A 20,533-nucleotide genomic window follows, 5' to 3' on the forward strand; every position below is an offset into this window, starting at 1 on the left:
CTCGCTGCCAAGGTATCTATAAATTAGCGTACTCCAAACCAGTCTCAAGAGAGCACAGACAGGGACTGGGAAGGAAAGCCGCTGATAAGACAAGCCACTCGTGCAGGACGGTCGGCGCAACCACCGGCTGCAGCCTTCATTGTAGCAGCTCTATCGTGCAGTGTCGTTCCATGGACCTGAACATGCCTAGTGCGCGCCACAAACTGCAGGAACACGCTACATCGAATGAATAAGCACAAACCCAATACGTTTTGACTGTTGCAACAGCCTAAAAAATTTATTAAGTACACAGTAAGAAGTGTTTACGGTACCTTAAAGACAGGAGGGCAGGTATAAGAACCTTTGCTTGGGCACATTTAAATCCCACATGCTATGCTGCATTATACAAGGAGCTCTGAGGCAGTACAAACACAGCCTTTTGGGAGCTGATCACATCCGCAGATTAAAAATTTAAGATCTTCTCCCTTCTTACCTGTCACTTAAGACAACTCCTTCCGCTTCTGGTGGAGCTATTGACAGTTGGAACGGAGTGTTGAAGTAATGCTGCTGTTCATCGGAACGATGTACTACTTCTCCTCCTCTGACTACCAAAAATCCAGAATCTCCCAAGTTGGCCGTATGTAAACGATGACTTGTTCTGTCCAGAACTACTATACAAGCTGTACTGCTTCCTGAAAGCAAACAGAATATGGTAACTGGAGCAAGCCTTACACACAGCCCGTATTCTTTCACTGACTTCAGTCATAGTCCAACTATTCAGATATTTATCAAAGCTTAGAGATCAGGATAAATGGAAATTATCATCATTAATGCAAAAAAAAAAATACCCTAAAAACAACAAAATGCTACAAATCTTTGCAACAAGCTATGATCTTCTATAGAACTTCCTTTTCTGGATTTGATTTTGGTAAACACGCCATGCTGACAAATACCTGTTTTGTTCCACTTCATTTACACTTTTCCATCCCAACGTATGTCAGCACATTCTGCTATAAGACTGGATTTATAGAAATCACTTATCATACTGAAATTCTGCAAGCATTAAGAGAACAGAATTCCAGTAGCATCCACACAATGCTAGGTGTTCTCCGCACATTTTCACTCCCCCGCTGTAAATAAACCACTCCAATTAAATACTTGGTTGCAAGCAGTTTCAGACAGCATTCCATTACTCTTGTCAGAACATGAACACACTTCTCACTACAGTCTGGCTCTGCAGAGCTACCTTCTTTGTTTGAAAAAATAATCCCGTCAAGCGTTCAGGACACTAACTCCACAAGTCTAAAGAAAACACGTTTTGGAGACAAATCCTGTTCCAGATTAAAGGAAGAACGGAAATGTGTCTACTTGTCAACCATACCCCGTGTTACCCCAGCCATGCCTGCAGGCACCACAGCATTCTCAATTCCTTCACGGGGAGGTAGCCGCCAACTTTGGTGGCGAACCACAAAAAGTTTCCAAGCACATCTGTGTCTCGGACAGACCACAGACTTATGATGAGCTAAACGTATGATCAGGGTGCCTACAAGACGAGTCCAGCTGGCCCTAGGCATCACCTGGTCTGGATGTTTCACCTCCAGTCCAGGGAGTTCCCCGCAAAACCCTGCACTTAATTTGTTCTCTAGTGAATATACAGGACCTTCTCCACTCTTGGTGGATGGTAAGTCAAAGCAGTATTTAAGGAAAGATTCACATTTTATATATGACACCATCCAAGATTGCTCTGCGATGATAATAGCTTTTAAATAAATGGCACAATTTCCTCCCACTTCAGTCTTATTTTAAAAATAATTTGCTAGATTCAATTCTGATGAACTAAACATGAAGACAAAGCACAACAGGAAGGAAAAGTTCATGCCTAATGAATCCTCCCTAATGAAGTCCTCTCCCTCCACTTTATTTCAAATAAATTCTAACTGCTCGTTGCTGTGGTAGCTCCAGAGGTGTGGTTTTTTTTTCCTACCTCTAAAAATACCGCACTTGGTAGCAGTGCTTTCTTCCAGGAGAAGCACTGAGGATCATTAGTTTCACATTTTAACTGTATTAGCACAGTGTAACTAGGAGGCCGCGTGTGGAATGCGGATCTTGTGACTCAGCATACGCCGCGTTTCAGACCTCGAAAGGTCAAGCCACGCGGGGCTGCCTCTGTCTGCAGGAAGCGCTGAGAGCTCTCACCAGCGGCCCGCTTTGGGGGTCGCTTCCAGCTGCATCTCCTTGCACAAATGAGCACTATCAGACACGCAAACTCCTGATGGAATTAACGACCATCACTATTTTGGTGACACGTAAGGTCACTTCTGAGATTTGAACCTATTCTTTGCGCATATAATGCAAGAACATCTGTTCCTGAGCTCAGCAGAGGAGCTAAATATAGCTTACGCAGCGCTCTTCTGGCAGAGAAGTTTAAGGTCAGGTGAGAAGCATGCATATCACCCAGGGTAACACTTTCTTGGTGCGTAAGAGGTCACCAGCCCTTTAGAAGCGTGTTCCGTTTTCAAGGTTGTCAGCTGAGGCCACGCTTTGCCTCCCTATCTGTTCACCATTCCAAGGCAGCTGGAAGCGCTGCCTAAAATCAAGTTTGACACAGAACACGCTAAGCATCTACTTCTGTTTGCTCTCAGAAAAAAAAATCTGTAATGATTCCCCTGCAAAGAATTATAAGAAATCCAGGGTATCAGTGATGATACGATATGAATTATTTAAGTCAAGCTGTTATGCTTAAAGTTTGTTGGACATAAAAGGCAACGGGAGCAGTAGGGCAAGGAGCGAGTAGAACTGCATCCAGCCATCATCAGAAAACATTTTTACTTGCACAGCTTAAACAAAAAGCCACCAACAACCCTTGCAAGGTTTCAATGGAGAAGAGCTATTTATACAAGGAGTGTGTGCCATAGCATGCTCTACTGCCAAACTCATTTTTCAAACTCTGCAAGCATTGGTGAATTGCCACCCTCCACACGCAAAGACTTGAATATTCTATATTTTATATACATGTATTTATATGCAGATATATTTGTAGATATTTAAGTAAATGTCGAGGTAACACACAACACATCCAATTCACGTGTTTCTGCTCTCTTACCAAGCAAAGGTACTTTGTTCTGCAGCAGCTCGCAATAACCTGCAGTGAGAATCCCGACAGGATTACTTGGTACAAACCGTCCTTCTTTCACTAAACGTTCACATGTTCGCATTAGAGTCCCTGAGAATTGAGAAGGGTCAACCCCGTAGTCTCTCCAGCCACCGACACCATCTGCTACCCCTAGAAAAACAAAACAAAAAACAGAAAACAGGAGTTACGTGAACAGAAATGGTTTCCAGAACGAGGTTTTTAATTTTTGACATCACTTACGACATTCAACATCTAAAAGACAACACGGCACCTGCCTGAAAAAAAATTGTGATTAAGGGAAATAAATTACTAAGCATTTTAAAGATAATTTCTGATATCAGCTACTAGACAAAACTCCACACACTGTGAGAATTGCTGAAAAGAAGGTGCAAGTCAAACGATGAGAACTTCACAAGGAGACGGCTGACTTCACTAGAGTTCAAAAACTGATGTGGAATTTTGGAAGGAATTCAAACATATTAACCTTTGGTGAACCCATTAAAAGGGAAGAAAAGAGCAATGATTAGTTCTAAATGCGAAGGTCATTAAGATTTTTTTAATAGGATTGAAACGATAAAGATCTTCCCCACTATTCAACGCCCCAAAGTTTCTCCTCGAGCTACCTGCCCACAGGAGGGATGTTCTCCTACTTAGTAACATCCATTTCTGCAGAAACTACATCTCCATTCAAATAAATAAATAAAAGCAACAACAGACAAACCAACACAGTGCTAGGACCTGTGTCTGCAAGGACAGTTTGTAGCTTGAAACTTTAGCCAAGGAAGAGAATGAAAACTGATCGTGGTCCCACCGATTTCCGTTGTCATTCAAAACGGCGCAGACATCACAAAACTCGGCCAATTCTGCCAAAGCTTAGGAAGATTCTGAGCAGCCCCAGAGGCGAATATTGAAGATGCACACAACATGGTTAGGATGAACAGTCGGATCGATCACCGTGCTCACGTTCATAGTGGTTTGATGCCATCACCAGTGGAAATAAGAGCAAGAAAAGTGCTTTTGCTGTCTCATACACAGAGGAAAATCAGTTTGGGCATCTGTCAGACAAATATCACAACAGATGAAACTCCTGAACCGGGCTGCGAGCAACACAGTAGATGCTGCACATCAGACCCTCAGCATTCTGAGCTCTGTCCAGGCACACACCGTCCTGTTAGAACAACAGCAGTGCCCCCACTGCAGCTTCCTCAAGCAGAGCTTAGCAGTTTTTCAGCCAACTGCAAAGTTTCCAGAGAAAATTTGACCCCTGGCGTCTCGGGGGAAACGTGTGCGTGGTGGCACTAACACCTATCAGGCTGCAATCGGAGATCTTTTCAGGGCATAGCAAAAAAGAACTGGGCAAGCTAACGATAAAGGGCTAGGCAGCAGGAATGAAGAGACATTGATCCCAACAAAACTGAGGGAAATGGATTTCTAAGCAAAAAGGGGAAAAAAAACGCATCTAAAATCCCAACTGAGAAATGCTACAATTAATAGGTGATACATTCACAAAGTTAGGAAAATTATCACTGACCTTTAAGTAATGAAAAGAGCTTTTAAATTTATTTTGAAGTAGGTGGGTAACAAAAAATGAAGGTAAGTGGCCATCAGGAAAACATATGGTTTAATTATCCTGTTCCAACACTTGTTGCAAGTATCGTGGGCTTGCATGGGGCTTTGTCTTCATTTTTATCTACTGTGACCAGTGACAGTAAATGATATTCTGCTGCCCACGTGGCTTCAAAGTATTTGAACTTCTTCAATCAGCTTTAATGCTAAAGTTAAAACGCCGCTTTAAGATAAGTATTATTTATGTGAGCAAAACACTTCTACTCAGAATTCCTTCCAAAAATCTTTTTGATCTCCAGCACGTAAGGGGCTGGCCACTTCCAGCCCAGGTTTCTGCAGGAAAGTAAAGCTAAAACAGTGTGTTCGTGATAAAGGCGCGATGAGCCAGTCTCTGAGCTCAGACCGTGCTGATTTTCAGGTATCAGAAAGAAAACCCCTATTAGCAAAGGCGCAAAAATGTGACCGAAGTGGTCAAACTCAGTTTGCCTCATCTGCAAATGCCCTTCACGTTGGTCACCATCTGAAACTGAGACGGAAGGTTTAGAGCCGCCCTTGGCACGAACTCTAATCTGACAGGAGGTTACATCCAGATTCCCAACAGCCTACCAACATTAATCAGATTTCTCCCAAAAATAGCGCACAACCTTTCGGACACCTGCTTTGTCCGGTCGCTTTCTTAGAAGAACAGAGCAGGGAGGCAGGTCCCTGAGCTCCCCTCTTCGGAGCAGTCCCTGGAACGAAGCTGGTGCTAAAGCTTCCTGGCTTCCCCGCGATGCTTGACCGAACCAGCCTGCCTTCCCTGGTCCCGCAGCTCCAGGTTAATGCTGGATTAAACCTTTGCTTTCTGCCGCCGCTCAAACAAGTCTGGAGTAAGAGATCAACAAGAGAAGTGTTTCCTCTCTGACCTGCAACTTGAAATAGCAACCGAGCATCAGTTTGGGTGACAGTGCTTGCTTTACGTTAAGTTACCACACCAGCAGCTTTTTTCCCTTTGAAATGAGCACAATCCCGCTGTAACTTTGCTAGCTGATTACAGCAAGCGTCACTTCAGGGACAGGCTTAGCAGGGTTAACCAAAAGGGCAGTGTTTGACAGATACTGTCCAGACACTGCTTTTGGTTCCTCAGGTGGTTACAGAACAAGCTCATGAGATGTTACAGAGTCCCCTCAAACGCTCAGTATGCCATCTTGGCTTTAGTCTTCTTGGGAAATACTTCACAGAAACACCAGAGCATTAGTGTACAGAGCGGGAAAGCAAGTCACCAGAGAAAGCACCCGGTCAGGTTAATTATCAAAGCCTACTTCAATTTTAAAGTGAAAATAAGAGCATGCCACCTAATCTTCTTCGCTCACTTTTCACTTCAGGCAGGAAATCTGAATCCATACTCGTGTCAGCACACTTTAAGCTGTCCTGAGCCACGCAGCAGCTCTGCCTGCCTTCCTTCCTGCCTTCTGGAAGCTACAAACAGCCGGCAGAGCATCCTGACGCTGCCTTCCCAAACAGCCCTCCTCTAGGCGGTCCACCAGGAGGTCCTGACTTCGCTTCGCACCACTCTTAGGGGAGCAGTGTCCCTGTAAGAAGCAAGGAGACAGTCGTGGCCGTGTTCCTTCCCCAGCACGGGAGCAGAGCAGGTCAGTGCTCGAGCTCTCGCCGCCTCCCCAGCACCTCACCGCCACCATCGACTGCTCGTCCTCGCCCAAGTCGGCCAACGCGGAGTTCCTGCAGTTTGGTTTTTTTACTGCACTTCTAAAAGACGACAGGTCGGTTCATTTCATTTAAGCTGTGACCTTGTTGGCTCCCGGAGTGCGGTGCACAAACGCCGCCTGAGCAGGCAGCCGCTTCCTCCTGCTCGGGCACCGGGCCAGGGATCGCCGCTGCCATCAGGACCTACCTGCGGCATGGTTTTTAACTAAAAAGAGCGTCTTTAAATTCTCAATATGAACTGACCGCTTTTATGGGAAAGGAGGATGTGACTTTTAAATGAAGTGCTACTGAAAAAACACGTAAATGAAAATACAGTTTGAAAAAAACTTTGTGAGATTTGACACGCAGCAATCACGGAGCAGAAGTACGTGAGATGTTTCGAGCTCCAGAAGCAGCAAAAACTGAAAGTGTGACTCACAAAAATGGACCAATTCCTACATCCTAGCTCGTTCTTTCTCTACCACCCAAGGGGAATTCACGGGTACTGACACCAGCAGCATCACCAAGAAGAAATAATGCTAAACTGTACTCATTTAGAGCAGCTCTGTGTTAATAGAAGGAAAAACAAAACAAGGAAAAATTCAAAATAGCTATTATTCTAACAAGTAAAAGAAGTTACTCAGGTTTTGATCTTCTTAGATTTCACCGCCAAAAATTAAGTATTGCCCTCCAGCATCCACATTTAACTTACCCAGCTTAGGAAATACGAATCACCGGGTATTTAAAACAAACTGCACGGCTGACAGAAGAATACTGAAATCGAACTATGTAAAATCTTTGATTTTTCTAAGCCATTCGGTAGTCAGAAAATTCTATACAGAATATATATTTGGATATTCCCTGCTTAAGCCTATGCAGAGAGTAAGTGTACAAACGTCCACACGAGACAGTGAAATGCCTGTGGCTAGATGAACAACCACTGTAAATAAAGCCATTGAAAATTTCACAATAAATTACTTCAAATGAGCTTCTCCAGTAGTTAACTAGATTACGGAGACCTCCCAGAGTCAGTGAGAGTTAACTCTACAACTCCATCGCCTTCTGCTGGAAAATACACAACCACTGCTGCCAGATTAAACACGGGCTGCACGTGTCAGCCCCAAAACCAGCTCCTGAGCCTCCTAAGGAGTCGTACATGGGGACAGAGAGTTGTAAGGAAGCTTCAGGACAAGGCACACTGACTGATGCTGCAGCGCTGAAACTGAGCACGTGAAGATACCGGCATCGAAATTTAATAAAAAGGCTTTTGAAATGCTAAAAGTACCCGGGATAAAATGCCAGCTGAAATGCAAATTGAATGTTTTGACTGCCAGCCCCATGCAGGGTTAGCTGCAGAAGCCCAGGACCAGCCAGCGAGTGCTGAGGCTGGCAACACGGGCTCTTCACTGCACGCTGACTTATGTTTTATTTTATGTCAGATCCAGATGTTCTGTCTCATTCAGAGCAAATAAAAACGCCACAAGCTTGCAGTTCAGAACAAAACCCTGACATTAATCAAACGGTTTAACAGAAAGAGCTTTACGAGGGGAAGTTCTGGCTGGCCGGCAAACTAAGCTGCCCACGGCCAGAAGCCAAAAGTATCACCCTGTCCCAAGAATCTCTCAGAAAATTTCAAAATATTGCCTCTCAGCTAAGAAGAACGGGCACACGGAAGCACCAGGCAGGCACAAGTATGCCATCGGGAGCTGCCTTTGCATGAAAAGACAATTAACTTTGTAAGATGTTCCGCTCATCCTGCTGAACTTTAAGTTTCTTGAGAGCCTTACCTGAATTAGCGATGAATCACTGATAAAAGAACATCAAAAGGGTCTATTTCTGCAACTGGAATGATCTCGCATCAGATACAGAAGACAGACAAAAATGGTAACTAACAAAGCCCAATCTGCCGCACTGCCCAAGTCTGAAATACAGCATCTAATATTTGTCAACATATCAGAATCGAGATAACCCGATAAGATTTCTTGTTTTATCAGTGACAGATAAGTCCCGCAGCCAGGCAGGCTCCCCATCCAAAGGCAGTCACATGTCAGACCCAGCACGAACCTCCCCAGCAGTGTCACTGGCAGCGTGTACGGGATCACCGTGTTACAGCCAAGTGGTTATTCACGTTATATATTTTGAAAGTCATGCCAGTCCCTAACCACCCTTGCATTAACTACAAAGGTACTGGAAGAATAAATGGCCCGGCAATTATGAGGAACAAAAAGCAAGAGGCAACGTGAGAAGCGTTGAAGACAGACTGAAGGAGAAACTGAAAGCACTGCATTGTGCACCTACTTCCAAGAAAAAGAAGCAGTTCCTTACATCTTTTTTTTTTCCTGCTGCAGTACACAGCTGTTCAGGAAACGCGTTTTTACCAGCTATCTCTCCCACCTGTTGTATTCGAGTCTGAGAAATCTGCTCAGCAGCTTTTGAGCATTACAGTGGATCTGCTCAGTCGATTTTGAGAGTTAAAAACTCTTTTTTTTTTTAATCTGAGAGTTCTGTATAAACTTCCCTCCGCAGCCAGAGCTACTCGACCTCTCAAGGTGTTGAGCAACCCCAAAACACTGCTTTGGAGCTGAAATGCTCCTGGCAGTTTGCATTTAAGTGCTGGAAAGGGACAGGTAGCGCAGCACAGACATCAGCCAGGCTCCAAAGCGCTCACAGCCCCGCTAATTTCAGGCTCACAATATCAGTGGTGCAGATGAACCAAAGTCGTGGATTTTTGCAACGTTCGCTGCAGTTAATGCCTCACCTACTGTACTGTGTTCTGCTTTGCTTATTTCCTTCTGTGATCTCCGACAGAGCCTGCTTTTTCTTTCAAGCAGCAACCTCTGAGATCTGCTTTTGAATGGAAAAGCGACCGCTATCAACGAGTACCAGGAGCCCTTACAATTAAAGTAAGCGTTCAGCCGTGAATTCCGATGAGAATACGTCGTGTCCAAGGCCCATCCAGAAACTGGGGTACATAATCTGTTGGAATAATCAGATTTTAGTTTCATTCTCTGAAAGCGAGCTGCTGCATTTCTAAGAGGTTCTGTTAAATGCTACTCAAGAACAGCTCTGCTGACATTTGGATTAGCTGCCCTGACAAGTGAATCAGTATGACTGTTAGTGGGGATGTTTCTCAATAACCTCCAGTTGCTCTACAAATGACAACATTTTTCCTCATGTTAAAAAAATAGTTTGGACTATTATGACACATACAATTTTTTTTTTTTCCAAATCACTGATTAAACCCTCTAAAATGTCTCGATTTCTCCCAAGAGAGGAGGTAAAACAGCACTCCGAAACAAGCAGGCCACTTGCCTCCTTTAGCGTGCTAAGTTCAAGCAGCAATCTCTTTAATAGGTACGACACCAAATAAACCACTTAACGTAGTCTTACGTGACCTTCAGGCACCAGAGGAAGAATCCCTTCCTCCTCTGTAGTTGCCCGGACAGCACTGACATTTCATCTACAAATCCTTTTACATTTTGCAGTTTACTTTTCTCAACGAGACTAAAAGCATTCTGGGGGCTTCATCACTCTAGAGGTTTACATACCTCCCAGGACAAACTTAATTTTCAAACACAGTGCCACTCCTTTCAGTTTAGAGTTGCTGCCCTCTATTTCCCCCTTCTCCTCCCCAAAAAAAACTCAAGATTTGCAGCAGATAGAACAGCTGCCAAATTTTAACTCGCGGTGGACAAACTGCACCCTGCTGCCAAAGAGTTTTTTCCTACTCCTGCGGGACAGAAATAGTTTGGAAGAGTCGTCAAGTCACACAGGCTACACCCAAACTCCTGCCCAGCAGACACTGCAGAAGTGATGCTGTCACGAGATGCACGCCGGTTGCTGTAACGTTTCAGTAATGAGTCACACACTTTGGAAAATCCATTAAAAAAATAGTAAAGAGATCGGGAGCCTGATAAGGCAGGAATAAGCAAGAAAAGACAGATCCCAACAACGGAAAGAGATCACCAGCATGAAAGAGCTCAACATTTATTAACTGTCGGAGCTTGTTTCGTTAAATAAGTGAAATGTTTTTTAAAGTCCATTTTCTAAAGTCATGTTTTACTCCCTCTGCACCAAGAACTCTACTCATACACTAATTAGAAAGAAACAAAGGTGTCAGTTTCTGAAGAGTTTCGTTTTTCAGCTTTGAAAAACACTGATATCCTCTGAAGTCACAGAGGCATGGTTCCAGATGTGAACAGGTACATAAATGTCTACCAGGTCAGCAAGATATTTCGATATTTTGATCTTGCCATCCTGTAGCTGTCTGAGGGTCTGGACGAGAAAGACACCAGCAGTGAACATACAAAAAGGTGCAAGCAGCAGCAGGAAGCAAACACAGGCCTGAATCACGAAGCTCCAGAGATTAGCATTAACAGTAAAGCTATTTCCTTTTCTTGGAGTGATCCCAAAGGAAACACCAGGGATTTGAGTTTCTTATTCCTCCCCAAGCTCAGGATGGGAAGAAACATGCAAATTGAACAGGTACGTACCGGCCAGAAGTCAAAGAGACAAAGACCCAAGGCTTCAAGCACACCCGTAACAGGCCTTATCAAGCCTTTAGCAGCTACAGGAGGGTTGGAAATAACACGCGCCTTCATAAGTCTTCTAGTTTTCTTACAATGAAAGGCTAAGGACAGACTAGAAGACACTTGCATTTTCAACCTTCAGATCATGCAGTATACAGAAGACAAAAGAAGTTCTTGGCATTGTTGTATCTACTATAAACAGGCTGCCTCTTGAGCCCTACTCAACTTTTGTTTGACCTACGAAAATGAATGCCCAAGCAAACGCTCATGCCAAGTGGCTGGGAGTAGCTCTTTCACTGGAACACCACACCCATAACCCATCCCACACAGGCATGCTTTCCATATATTGATTCTGGAAAAGACGGGCACAGAAGACTTTTAAATCCATTATCTGGTACGGCGTGGTCACTGATGACTACTAAGGCAGGCTACTCCAAGCGGTACGCCTGACCGTTTACTTTTCTCTACAAGTATTACTGCACACAGCATTCACTTTCGCTAAAGCCACTTGACCTCTTCATTTAACTAATGCTGAAAAAACGAAGCTTGTAAAGCTTCAGGGAGGTTCAGCCCAGGTAGTTTTGCTGAGGGGCAAAGTTAGGCAAGTGTAAAGTTAGTACAGGATTTATGAGGCTCACACACACACAGAAAAAAAACTTAAGGAACCTCAGATTTGCAACGAGAGCAAGAGGAATCGAGGGCAGGAAAACACTGGTGCTGAAATTCCTTTGGTTGAAGGTTTGGTGAGAAAGGGAGAGCAAAGAGATGACAGCAATGCAGAAACAAGGGGAAAACTGCTACGTCCGCGAGCTTAAGAACTACTGATGAAGAAAAAGCATCAAGTTCGATTGCATCAGAAACCATCGTGAGCGTTAATGCTTGCAGAATACACAGTGGTTTGGGTTTAGTGGTACATATTAAGAGCAGAAAAGCAATAAGGAACGTGAAAATAGCTTCACAGGGGGAGGGCAGCTTTTCTGTTTAAACTCTCCTCTTGATACTAGACATCCTTGCCTGAAGCTGTCTTTGCTGTTTGAGCCTTTAGCGGAGTTGTAACTGTTTGTTACCAAGTTGCCATGAAAATTAATGCAAAGACAAACTCAGCAATGCAACTCTCTGCTGATTCCAGCGGGGAGACACGACAAGCTGTAGGTCCACATATGGTTATTGCCAAATATGGCCAAAAACCCTAAATACCATGAGATGGATCTAAATCCACTCTCTTAACCATGCAAAGAGTCCATCTATGTGTAAAGCATGCTCTGCATTTCTTTTAAGGGCAGATACCGATTGCTGAGCTATTTATCAGGGCTGGCCTAGTAAGAGCTCAAAGGCAGCCAGCCTCGGTCACATGCTGGAGTACGGCTGCCCAACAGCTGATTTTAATGGAAAAAGTTCCTTTGGGACGGGCACGAGAAAAGATGCAGGATGTCTACATGCATCAGGGGGCTTCCCACACCTGCTGGAGAGCTGCAGCATCACCCTTAGAGTATCAGCTCCCTTCAGAATAACCAGCAATACTGTTACCTAGCAGCCAGCTCCAGCTTCCTGACAAAAATGTTTCAGCTACATTAAATGGCAAGCAGGTTACAGTGACAGCACTGGGTTCCAAAGACTCACCAAGCACTGTCACATCAGGAGGCACTGCAGAGCAACCCCACCACTTTTTTAATTTAAAGTGACAGGAAAAGAAACTTTTTTTATTTTAACGTTGAAATTGTGGTAAATTTACTCCTGCCACTGAAAAGCTAACTCTTCCAGAGTGTCAGCCAAATTCAACCTTGACTACACAGGAGAAAGGTCAAGCACTGTCAAAGGCAACGCCGCTCATAAACTACAGATTCCATTGATTATCTACTATTATCCACCACTTGTAAAAATTTGAACCGGTTAGGATTCATTTTAGAGATGAGGCCAAACCAGAGCAAGCAATCAGAACACAACAAACACCGAAACTGAAGTTTGACATTTGAAACCAGTCTCAATGTCACTTTGCCTTTCACTTGACAAGGACACGGCACACGCTGGAATAAGGAAGCTCATGATTCAGTGATCTTTTACATGGAAATGTAAATGCCTCATGGGGCTTGCCGAGGTTTTAGGGAGACAAAGAGAGTGAAAGGCACTGGAAGGAGTTTCTCTGGCCCTGGGAGCCACCAGGCCTGGCAGGCAGCTACAGGTGAAAGGCAGGGCCTAGACTCCCGGCCTTTGCACCACCCCGTGCCAACGGCATGCTGAGAAAGGGGGCCATAATAGTATGAGCCTAGAAAGAGAGAACGGGAAGAAGGGAGCATGACCAGAAGCCTCATGCTTTCCTACGTTTCAGGATTCAGAAGAAAGCGTCCATTTAGGCAGCTTGATCAGGAGCACCTTTTTGGCAGGAACTGTGCAGACACCAAAGTACCTGATCCAAGAAGAAGAGGCTCGGCTCGTAAAAGGTGAGAGTCAAGTAACACAGAGGTGGCAAGCGAGGCCGGGCTGCGTCCCTTTGTCCGCGGCCCAGCTGCGCCACGGCCGCCACGCGTGCGGCTGGGCCCGGCGCCCCCCGGTACTCACCGAGCACATCGGCTGAGCGGTGCCTGGCCACGAAGCAGGCGTCATCCCCGTAGCACATGCCTTTCTTGAGGATGCCCTTGCGGAAATCTTTCCCGAAGCCGCAGCTGGCCGTCACCAGGCTGTAATCGCGGGAATCGGTCTGCGAGAGGCCGCCCAGCACCGCCCGGGCCACCAGCCTGCCGTAGGACAGCACCGAGAACATGGCGCGGGGCGCCCAGCAGCCCAGGGCCACCACGGCGGGGAGCCACCGGCGGAGCCGCCTCCTGCCCTGCGAGCGGCCGCCGCAGCGAGCCAGCCTGCCTGCCTTCCTTCCTTCCTTCCCCCGGCGGCCGGCTGGGCTCGGCCCGGCTCCGCTTCTCCTCGCTTCTCCTCACGCCGGCTTCTCCTCGCCTCGCCCCGGCTCTCCCGGGCCCGGCCCCTCACCCCCCCACCCCCCCCCCGGGGCCGGCCCCCGCCGCCCTCACGCCCCTCACGAGCCGGGGCGGCGCCCTCACGCCTTCCTCTCCTCGCCGTCTAACCCCCCGCGAGGGGGGGGGGGGGGGGGGTGGACGACACACGGGGACACGGGCTCCGCCTCCTCCCGGTCAGAGCCGCCGGTGCCCGCAGCGCCGCCCCCGCGCCCCGCCGCCCGCCGCCATCTTCCCTCCCGCGCGTGCTCGGGGCCGGGCGGCCTGAGGAGGGAAGGTCAACCCCGCCCCGCCGCACGGCGCATGCGCAACGCTCCCCCCCCCCATCCCTCAAGCCAGCCCCCCCTCCCTCTTCCTCCTCCTCATTGGCTCCCCGCCGCGCCTCATTTGCATGCTGCGGGGCAATAACACCGCGCGCTTCCCGGCAGCCCCCGCGGCGCAGCGGTGCGGGGGGGGGGAGGCGGGGGCGCCCCCCCCCGTGACTCCCGTCATTACCTCAGGGCGCTGCGGTTGTGCAGCCCGGGTGCGTGAGGGCAGCTCCTCCTCGCTAAAACGGGCCTCAGAAGGGCAGCTCCTCCTGCTTCCCCAGAGCCGCGGCACCCGAAATTTGTGATTTTGGGGGATAATTGGCGAAAATGTGGGGAGCAGGTGCCAACTGAGCGCTGAGGATGAAGGCACAGCACACAGTCACCGCGCACACACAAAAATGGGAGGCTTAGGTTGGAAATTCGGAGACAGTTCTCCTCAGAAAGAGCAGTCAGGCATTGGGATGGGTTGCGCAGGGAGGTGGTGGCGTCACCGTCCCTGGGGGTGTTCAAGGAAAGGTGCTTAGAGACACGTTAGTGTGTGACATTGGTGGTAGGGGAACGGTTGGACCAGATGGTCTTGAAGGTCTTTTCCAACCTCAGTCATACTGTGATAATTGCACGTGAGAACGTGAGACAAAGGCACGGTCTGTCGGTGCCTCACAGCCTCAGGGATCGACACCTTCAGGAACCCAGGCCTGGGTCCTTACCTGCTGCAGCTCCGTCCTTCCTGAGCCTTTGGGCCTGCAAAATGCCACTTTGGAAGCTCCCAGCAGGCAACTGTAAAAAACAGACGCAAATTTATTTAATGCCTCTGCATGCACACGCGTAACGAGGCCGCCACTATATTATATACCCAGATATATGTAAATAGCAAAACAATACACGGGCATACAGCCCAAGCAGGTGTGAAACCTGAATCCCAAGCTGACTCCAGTGAAAGGAAAAGCTGTGCGGTGTACAACACAGCCCAGCCCACTGGGAGCATTGCTGAAGCACTGTCATTATAATAACATTAACACACGCTACGCGTTTCAGCTGCTGTGTATCTTGACAAAGACAATATTCCTCTCCTTTGAAGTGCTAAAGGCTGAAACAACGCATGAAACATTTCAGCCTAAAGCTCAAATGGTATCCAAACTTATTAAAAAATAATCTGCCCGTTTGTAATTCAAAATGAGGAGAAGGAAAGCGCAGGGACCACAAAGACTGACCCAAGCCCAGCCTTGGTGAGTTAGGAAACTGCCGCATAGCTGATCTTCTAAGCACGCTGGATGGAGGGAAGGGTGTGCTGCTGCCGTGGCCCATCAGGGTGTGTAAGATGACAAGAGTACTCGCAGGGCGGCTTTTCTCAGCGGCAAACCTTGCTGTCTCACCCCCTCCCATATCTACAGCAGGAAAAGGAAGCGCATATTTTCAGTTTCCTCCAGAGAGTCATTCTTTTCCTTCACTCATTCCTTCTTCCTCCTTCTTGTCCAGGTCCCTTCTAGGCTAAGTCCAATCTGACCTAGGCCCTTCTCCTTTAATGCACCAGATTTCAATACTGCCTACAGTGCTGGGTGCCTCGAGACAGCTCCGGATGGAGCAAGGTGTTCTGTCCTACACTGGCTGCGAGTGCATCCCTTCTCAATCTATAATCCCCCACCTTGCTTCCAACCAAACACGAGCTCCCCACACCTCATCACGGTGTGTTTCTGAGCAGGATGGGACGCTCTCTGTAGCGCTGTGTCAACCAGCCGTGCCTCACAGATTGAGAAACTTAGCGTGAGAGCAAGGCTGTCAAATACCCTTGGCAGAGCATGACTCCATGTTTCAGCAAGGGCTCCTAGGCGTGCCATGAGCAGTTCATAATCCCTCGTCCCTGGTCACCCACTCAGGTTGGCCCAGACAGCCGAGGAAGACAACATCATTGACGTAATAATTCTTAACATTTGTTGAACTCTTTCACTCCTGTGGTTCATCCAGATGAAAAACGGCTATTGGTTTTCATTCAGAAGATCACTCAGCTCCTGTGAGGAAAAAAAAAAAAGAACCACCGTTTTAAATTAAATATGAGAGGATTGGTGTCTCCCACCGTTCACTATCAGTGCCGATAGATATCCATGTAAATCCCTCCCAGTATGTGCCCTGCTGTCTCGCTCAGTATTATTCTTGTACCCTGAGGGCCGATATCCTGCCAAGTGGTATTTGTTTAAAATTCTCAAATGCACAAATTTGGCACAAAAACTGGAGCAAAGGGCATTCCCCTGGTTACAGCAGCTGGGTGGAATCTTCCCACCTCAAAGTCCAAGATCAATTTACATCAGTCCGTTTAAGCTGCAAAACAAAATGAACTCTTCCTGCTAGGCTTGCTCAGACAGACTAATAAGTGCAATGGGGAGCACTAAGCAGAAATGCTGTACAATGTAATCAACTGTTGAAGGCGCAAGCAGTTTTTCGGCTTGTATTAAGACTGATTCACTTGTAGCTGACGTCAATACTCCCTCCCTACTATCTTAGCCTCGGGATTGGAGTATGATAAATATTACCTGTAATGCCATCTGCTGTACAGAGACAGCCCAGAGCTCCAAGGCTTCTCACTATTTATTTAAGAGCTAATGCTGCGCTAAACTAAAATGCAGTTTATTTCAGGCTTATTTGACTTTGTTTTGACTTTAATTAAAAATGCCTGTCCACTTGAATTTTTAAAGCGATCTGTCATAGAGCAAAAGCAATGTTAGCAATGTTTGCCTTACAAAGAAGTTAAGAAAGCTTAGTTAATATCAAACAGGAAACTACTGTGAAAAGGACAACGTCACCAAATTTGGAAGATGCAGAGACAGAAGACCACTGTCTCCACGTGGGCAACCAGGGCCTCCCAAATGTTAGCTGTCTGTGATACCTTGGGAAAGCTGATTTATTTCCTGTATCAGTTTCTCCATCAATTCCTTTAATTCCACCCAAGTTAACCAGCTTTGCTATAAAATACAGACTATTGTAGTTTAATGGCGACTGTTGCTTTTCTCAGTGGTAAGATTGCTTTGAATGGCATCAAATTGAAAATACCTATTTAGAGTAGGTGTATTTAAATACATATTTAAAGTAATGCACATACAAAGGTGTTTTCTCAAAGGATTTTCTTCTAATTTTAAGTTTAAAGTATCGGGAATGATACCACTTCCTACAGAAGCTCTTTCACAATACATAGGTCTGTTGAGTAGTTTTTATCACTAAAACTTCCTTACACCAAAACCTAACCGAATCTGTTAAAACTGTAAAAAATTAAAGATTAAAAAATCTGTACATAGCGTGTTCAGAAAGAACAGCCCAGGTTCAGCCTACAGACAGCTTGAACGCTTCATCCTTTGTAATTTATGAAGACCATGGTTATTAAGATAATCCTACTCTGAGTTAGTTTAAATGTCCAAAAATAAAATTAAACTGTTTAATCAAAAGGATATGTGTGCATGAGCAGAACTTCTGTCATTGCCTCGCTGCAGAGAAACATGTTGACTTTGCCAGTTTACTCACTTAGATTTGCATGTTTTTAAGTACTTTCAGGACAGATATTGGTATGCTACTCTGAAAGCTCTAGTGTCTTTTCTTCCGAGGAACAGCAATAAATTTTCTATGTGTAAAAGTAATTAAACTATTTAAATCTAAAATAATTTTAAAAGGAAGGGGCTATGGTGAAGGTTACATAGTTAAAAATTAATTTTACTGAATCACTAAAATACGCTTGGATGAGAGAAACTGAAATTTAAGTAATGCTTTTTGCTTCGTCTTAGCATTTCATAAGAGATATCTGCGTTAATTTTGTTTGTGTATAATCAGTTATTTCCCCTGATTTTACCATGCTTGATGGGATTTAATTCCGCAACGTTTGGATTGCAAATGCCACACTGTAATGTTTAAACGCACATCAAAGTCTTGCTGCTTAAAGTAAAATTAAGATAGTAATACAGTAAATCCCTTAACATGTTTTTTAATAGACAGCAATCTACCACATTTTAAACTGCTTGAATTTTCATTTCATAGGACTTCCCACATGGGTATCACAGTGTCCTTTTTAATTATTAATTAACTCATGTTGATAGGATAAATTAAAATCTCTGTGATGGAGAACATACATTATTTATTAATGTTCTGATCTTGCCCTACACATTTTGGGGTTTGCTTTTTGGAACCTGCTTCAGAAGTCTAACACAAGCACATTTTTTGTGGTGGTAGGGTTTTTTAAATGGTTTCTCTTATACTTGGCTTTTGGTTTGCACTTTCTATGTCGAATATATATTTTTTTCTGTTTTCCTTATGTTTCTTTCTGCAGGAGCTTACCACATTCTGTTTGTGTGTGCGTATTTCTGGAAGGTCTTCATGACTTTATTGAACTATCACATCCCAGAGTCAGGGAATTCAGGGTTTGTCATTTACGCATAAATAAAGGGGAAACCGAAGTGACACAACAGCTGCATTCATCCTATTCTTCTTTTGCAGGCAGTATTGGTGATGGGGTTAGGGGAAATGTTGGTCTGAGTAAAGCCCTAACTTCTGAAGAAAAACATCATGAGAAAAATGGATTAATTACATTATACTTTCCTAATGAACATTTGCCCAGATCTATTCTGTTTCAGAGGTAGATGCAGTAAGAAATGATACCTCCTTACTCATCCAGCTCCTACCCACATGCAGTCGGGGTCCAATCTGTGCTTGGGATGAGCCCGCAGATTTCAGCAAGGCTTGGGTTTCACCCAGGAGTCTGGTCCGCTGTACACCATCAGCTTTGCAAAGTAAATCTGGATGCAAAAAGAATGTATTAAATTATATTTTCCCATGTGCGTTATCCATGGTCCTTCTTACTCATTTTAAATCCGTAAGAAATGCGTAAACTAGCAGGTGGAGGTGATTCATTAGTAATTATCTCAACTGATGACAATGCAGATGAACATGTGATACAGAAGACAGAATATGACCACTGATGATAAACAATAAACCACCACTTTCCCTCTAAGACCGCAAACTAAATTCCAACTTTCAAAATTTGCAGGACATACTGGTAGGAGAAACATCTTTATACTTCTTACCGGCCCACACGTCAGGTGGGAGCAGTTTAGTCAAGGCAGTTGAAGGGACTGTAAACCCCTGAGTCTGACTCGTCCAAGAGACGTCTGATCTCTGCCACATGGCAGCGAAGGAGAGAACAGCCACACGGTCAAACTGTTCCTTCCTCCAGGCTTGCCTCTCCCAGCCAGGACAAGCACCACAGCAATTAGAAGTAAAACTTCAAAATCTGTTTTACTTTCCCTCAAGCAAGAGGATGCGGAAACTTCACTCCCTTAGCAGTGACAAAAGAAAAGAGCTTCACCTGCTTTTTAATAGGCAGGAAAACAACCCTCCTTTACATAGGGGACTGTTCCCTGCCCGAAGCCGCCTGCTTCTTGAAGCTGCAAGTCTTTTAACTCTGCTAGCTGCAAACAGGCCCTCGGCAGACTTCCACAACCTGTGCCCACTTGCTTTGTTAAGCAGGGCCCAAGACAACGGAGTTTTCAGAATGGCTCACCAGCATCTGTCCTGAATGTAGTTACAAACACACGAATCCAAGTGAGTAAACTGGCAAAGTCAACATGCTTCTCTGCAGCAGGACAACGAAAAACATTGCTTTTTAAAGATCCCGTAATTTCCCCACACATAGGCAGACAGCCTCCATTATGGCTGCAGGCAGCCCTGACAAGGCCTTTGTGGGAAGCGAAAAGGAGTCCCACAATATCACTAATGATGTCAGTCTGCTGCAAGAACAAGTGTTGTAGACAGTTTTGATCAGATAATGTGGAAAACACGCTTCAGAAAGTTTTAAAAAGTTCTCTCAGTTGGAAGCTAAGCCTGGATGTTAACATCTGTAAGGTAACTGTAAGGAACTTTGGTCATTTAATCACTCTGATTCAGTCTGTCCTACTGTCAAATCATTACAAAAACGCCTGTGTATATTACAAGCTTACTAACAAGGTTAATTAATGAATATGCACATTGAGCATTAAGAACTGAAAGGACCCATGGCATTTTCAAAAATAAATACTTCAGAAGTTAAAGGAAAGCAGACTATTAGAAAGAAAGTTGCAAAACTATACTAACCACAGGACTTTATAGTTCACAAGGAGCCATTCCCTACTTTTCTTTGTTTTTCACATACAGCCTTCCAGTGGCATTTCTGCACAAATTACGTACATAGCTTATATTTAGTTCATTTACTTTACACCACTGCCCTCGGCTTGGTTCTAGCGGGCTCCCCTCAGGATCTGACCCCGTCGCCGCCCGCCATGGCGCCCCCTCCCGCCATGCCCCGGGGCTGCCAGGGCGCTGGCTCCGCCATGCCGCGCCGCTCCCATGATGCCCCGCGCTCCC

The 20,533-nt window shown here is 45.6% G+C and overlaps 1 protein-coding gene and 1 long non-coding RNA gene across 2 annotated transcripts in view; both read right to left on the reverse strand.

Annotated features, from left to right (window-relative positions):
- Positions 1–14,095, reverse strand: part of PPTC7 (protein phosphatase targeting COQ7) — a 22,991-nt gene extending 8,896 nt beyond the window's left edge. The window contains exons 1-3 of the mRNA XM_040577486.1: positions 13,447–14,095; positions 3,083–3,262; positions 473–671 (exon numbers count right to left, since the gene is read on the reverse strand). Coding sequence (XP_040433420.1) covers positions 473–671; positions 3,083–3,262; positions 13,447–13,648 — 581 coding nt within the window. The 5' untranslated portion in view covers positions 13,649–14,095. The remainder of the gene's footprint in view (positions 1–472; positions 672–3,082; positions 3,263–13,446) is intronic.
- A 1,186-nt stretch (positions 14,096–15,281) lies between these two features.
- On the reverse strand, positions 15,282–20,525 carry LOC121079785. Its single transcript, XR_005825171.1, has 3 exons — positions 20,264–20,525; positions 18,821–18,930; positions 15,282–16,167 (listed from the first exon to the last, which is right to left on the reverse strand). It is a non-coding gene; the product is annotated as an uncharacterized LOC121079785 (long non-coding RNA).
- Between the last annotated feature and the right edge of the window lie 8 nt (positions 20,526–20,533).

The sequence above is a fragment of the Cygnus olor genome, chromosome 17, assembly GCF_009769625.2.
Source record: "Cygnus olor isolate bCygOlo1 chromosome 17, bCygOlo1.pri.v2, whole genome shotgun sequence".
NCBI lineage: Eukaryota > Metazoa > Chordata > Aves > Anseriformes > Anatidae > Cygnus > Cygnus olor.